The sequence below is a fragment of the Triticum urartu genome, unplaced genomic scaffold, assembly GCF_003073215.2.
Source record: "Triticum urartu cultivar G1812 unplaced genomic scaffold, Tu2.1 TuUngrouped_contig_5524, whole genome shotgun sequence".
Taxonomy (NCBI): Eukaryota; Viridiplantae; Streptophyta; class Magnoliopsida; order Poales; family Poaceae; genus Triticum; species Triticum urartu.
Genome location: NW_024116206.1, coordinates 4,578 through 8,234, shown reverse-complemented (window position 1 = coordinate 8,234; position 3,657 = coordinate 4,578). Strand labels below are relative to the sequence as shown.

Below are 3,657 nucleotides of genomic sequence, written 5' to 3'. Positions count from 1 at the left end.
AGCGGCGGGCTGGGCCAGCGGAGGCAGCTGCTGGCGCCCGGTGCACAGGCCAGCAGGAGCTAGCAGAGGAGAGCACAACCGGTAACCAGAGGAACAACAGCCGGTAAACCAAGAGGAATAAAAATAGAAGAATTATACAGAAGCAAGCAGTTACTCGTTAGGCGGGAATGCTTTGGACGATCGGATAACACCCAGCGCCACACCTGGTAGCACAGGGGAGACGGCGAGGTGAAAAAAAACTAAAACAACTAGGGCTGCGTGCCTGCTAAAAAAAGAGAAGGCCCCATGTGTCCATACATGTCATGCAGGGAGGAAGCATATACGTCATCCAAAATGGGGTGAAAACGTGGAACTCCGAGGTTAATAGAGTTGTACGCAATGAGTACTGTAGAGGAGGGCAAATAGCGGATTTATGCAAAGGGAAGCATGTTCATTCAATTCAATATTATAATGGACCATGCAAAACCAAGTCACAATGCACATAACAGTAACCAATGCAGACATGTTTAAAGATGCCGCCAATAGGATTTTCCATCCCCAGATAGAGATACAATGTACATCCCTATACCAACAAATCCCTTACAGTAATATTAGGGTGCACTTGGATGAAATCTTCCCTTCAAGATACCTTCTAGCAATTCTATGGACCGCGTCAACAACCATTTTCGTGTCCTGTTCACGGCCTTCTAGGGGATATTTGTCTGAATGGTCTATACTTAAAATCTCCAGTGCAGGGGAATTTTCCACCATGTGCGAAAGGAACTCAACTTGACCGATGCATGCTTTAAATCCTGTAACGTACAAACTCTTTAAGTTGTTGAACAGACGCTCCGGTAGCTTCCTGATTGGTTCATCAGATTCTTGTACCGAATGCACGTAACTGGGGAAACGAAACTGCAAGTTTAAACCAAAAACCATGGTAAAAAAAAATTAGTTTGAACCAAAAATGAAGTGTGATGCGAAGGATTGTGACTATTACTGAAAGTCAAGAACATAATGTGAGTACGTGAGCAAATCTCAAACAGACTTTTGTCAAATTGTCATTTTATTTCTTGAAAGATTCGTATTGAATAAAAAAACTAGTAGCTTCCAAACAAAGAGAGTGCTAAAACGAACAACAAGTAAGTTTAGCAGTCTATATCCATCCGTCACTTCCAGGACAGCATATGCAATAAAAGAAACTGTCCACCACAGCACTTCTCATCACATATTATACTCGAACGTGCCTCTAAGTTGACAGCATGATAGTTGGCATAATGAGACATCCAATGCGTTGAAAGAAGCTGTAATGCAATATGAGTACTTACGTGCAGCTCTAACTTCTTGATGAAAGGAGCAGACCTCACAAAAGAGACCAAAGATAATATATTGAATTCTTGGATATAGACCAACCTCAATTGTAAACACGTCATCTGAGAAAACTTGCATCGGTAATGCATCAAACAGGGAATCTGAAAGATAGATAACCAAAGGTCATGATCAGTCATGTGATATTATAGGATAATCCATGACTTAAAGGAAGGTATAAGAGCGAACCTTTGGAGGTTCACAGGCCGTATCGAGGGTCAGATGTTGCACATTTATAAGCACATTAGCAAGAACAGTAATAGTGTGCTCGAGCGTGTCTCCATAATACCATATGTTTGCACATTTCAGTTCCGATGATTTACTGAGGTCAATAGGCACCGCCAGTCCTCTGTATTCGAAAGTCGCAAGGTTCACGGCATGGAATGCTATATTTGTTAATCTGCAGGTAGCAACTTTCAAGTATAGCAGGTGGGGCAGTGGGCCGTTAACCTTTAGTTCACCATTGAGATGGCATCTAACAATACTCAGCCACTCTAGGTTACAGCAGTTTGACAACACATGTTGAATATCCTTCCCATTGACACTCACTATGCTCAGATCAAGCTTCCTTAGGTTAGGGAAACCACTAAAATGCATTGGTGGCTGGAAATCTACAAAGCTAAGATGAAGTTTCTGTAGACGGTGTATACTGTCCTCGTCTAAAAGCTCAAATGGAAATTTGTACCGATCAACACAACCTGGAGGTTGACGCTGTTCTCGTGCTAAATCAAAAACTAGTGCCTTTGCCCGCGATGATACAGCAAAACGAACCCAATTATCAAGATGTTCAACCAACATCCGGTTCAACTCAATTTTGATTTCAAGCTCTTCAACCAACTTGCCACGGCACTGTCCCAGGACTCTATTAACAATGTGACTGAACACTAGATTATACACTCTTTTCTCATAATTATTCTTGCCACGTATTGTATTTCCATCAAAACTCAGTTTAGGACAAACTGTCCACAAGTATCTCCATTTCCTTGATACAGCACTGGTTCTTACAGCCTCTTCCAGAGACAACTTTGACAAAACTGTGCATAACACGTCCTGCAGAACAAAAAATATATTGTAGTTGCGCACAGGTAGAAATTAGTAATCCGCAGTCAAGAGACGAGCTGGAGCAAAAATATTGACATAGTACCTCTGGAAGGTTTCCAACCAGATCAACCGGCGGTTCCTCTCCATCGGTTGGTTCGTGCCAGAGGTAGTCGGACAGAACTCCACAGATGAGAATACCACACAGATTAAATCGACCGTTCACTGCTATTCCTTTGGCATGGATTGCTCCGCAGATGAGAATGGTCAGCAGTTGAAACCGGCCGTTTGCTATCAGCTTTCGATCGAACACTTCACATCGTATTATGTGCTCTGATATAGCTCTGAAAGCCAGAATGGTGAATGGCTCAATTCGATGGCTTGATATCCTTGGATGGCAATGATCCACTGTACTTATACCAGGCACGAAGTTCCCCATTGTGAACTGCAATGAGGTGCAAGGAAGAACCCAGTTAAAGTATTTTTTTCCCCAAACAAATATTCATCAGAAATCAAGCCCCCATCACCACCAAAAAACGAAGGAAAAAAAAACTGTTTCCTTTGGTGGGGAGGGACATGGGCAGATCCAGATGTTGTGCACCCAGAATATCTCGAGGGCAGCAATGGATTTTAAGTAATCGTGGATGGATGAGAGTGTGCTCATACCTCAGAAACCCACCGGTGGCCGGAATTGCGGAGCCGGAAGGTCGAACTGGAAGGGGAACGGTGATGGCGGCCCGTGAAAGGCGGAGGGGTTGGGGTGCTCGCCGCGGAAGAGGAGTAGGCGGAGGAGAAGAGGTCGGGCACCGGCAGCGGCCGGTGGGTCAGCCGCCGTGGGTCGCTGGGACTGAGGAGAGTACGGCGGAGAGGAAAACGATGGGGATTTCTGATGCCAGCTTTTATTTTTAGCAACGTATTATTGGTGTGGAATTAGGCACAATTCGAAAAGAAGTCCAAATTTGTGTCCAGCTTGATTTCAAAGTCCTCCTCTTCTCGGGAGCTTCCTATAATGCTAATTGCCGAACGCTCACTAAGAAGGAACCCCCAGCGAACTCCCTCGCGGTCGTTTGATTTGATTGAGATCAAATAATGGCAGTTTTCTGAAAAGATCGACTCCTCTAGAAAAGAATTGCCATGAGAAATTTTCACCTCTACAACTAAAATTGCCGTAGAAGACGTTCACAGTAGCCACCCTCCCAGCGAATGTTCGCCTGATAAGAAGGTCCTTTGTTTAAATTTAATCACATCCTTTCTGAAAATAGGCATCTACTA

The 3,657-nt window shown here is 44.0% G+C and overlaps 1 protein-coding gene across 2 annotated transcripts; it reads right to left on the bottom strand.

Annotated features, from left to right (window-relative positions):
• Window positions 1–15: 15 nt before the first annotated feature.
• Window positions 16–3,293, bottom strand: LOC125529331 (F-box/FBD/LRR-repeat protein At1g13570-like). Of its 2 annotated transcripts, none has more exons than XM_048693744.1 (5): window positions 3,052–3,293; window positions 2,492–2,830; window positions 1,537–2,397; window positions 1,308–1,451; window positions 16–894 (listed from the first exon to the last, which is right to left on the bottom strand). In XM_048693744.1, exons 2-5 carry the CDS (start codon window positions 2,822–2,824, stop codon window positions 580–582), a joined length of 1,653 nt encoding a protein of 550 aa, XP_048549701.1. In that variant the 5' UTR covers window positions 2,825–2,830; window positions 3,052–3,293; the 3' UTR covers window positions 16–579. The 2 variants fall into 2 exon arrangements, with proteins under 2 accessions (XP_048549701.1, XP_048549702.1); XM_048693745.1 differs by having other exon boundaries at window positions 580–791.
• Between the last annotated feature and the right edge of the window lie 364 nt (window positions 3,294–3,657).

Coding starts and splice junctions, on each gene's coding strand:
- LOC125529331 (XM_048693744.1), bottom strand. CDS start 2,824: ATGGGGAACTTCGTGCCTGGTATAAGTACAGTGGATCATTGCCATCCA. Junction 1,452..1,536: donor CGGCCTGTGAACCTCCAAAG/GTTCGCTCTTAT, acceptor TCTATCTTTCAG/ATTCCCTGTTTGATGCATTA. Junction 895..1,307: donor TCAAGAAGTTAGAGCTGCAC/GTAAGTACTCAT, acceptor TTAAACTTGCAG/TTTCGTTTCCCCAGTTACGT.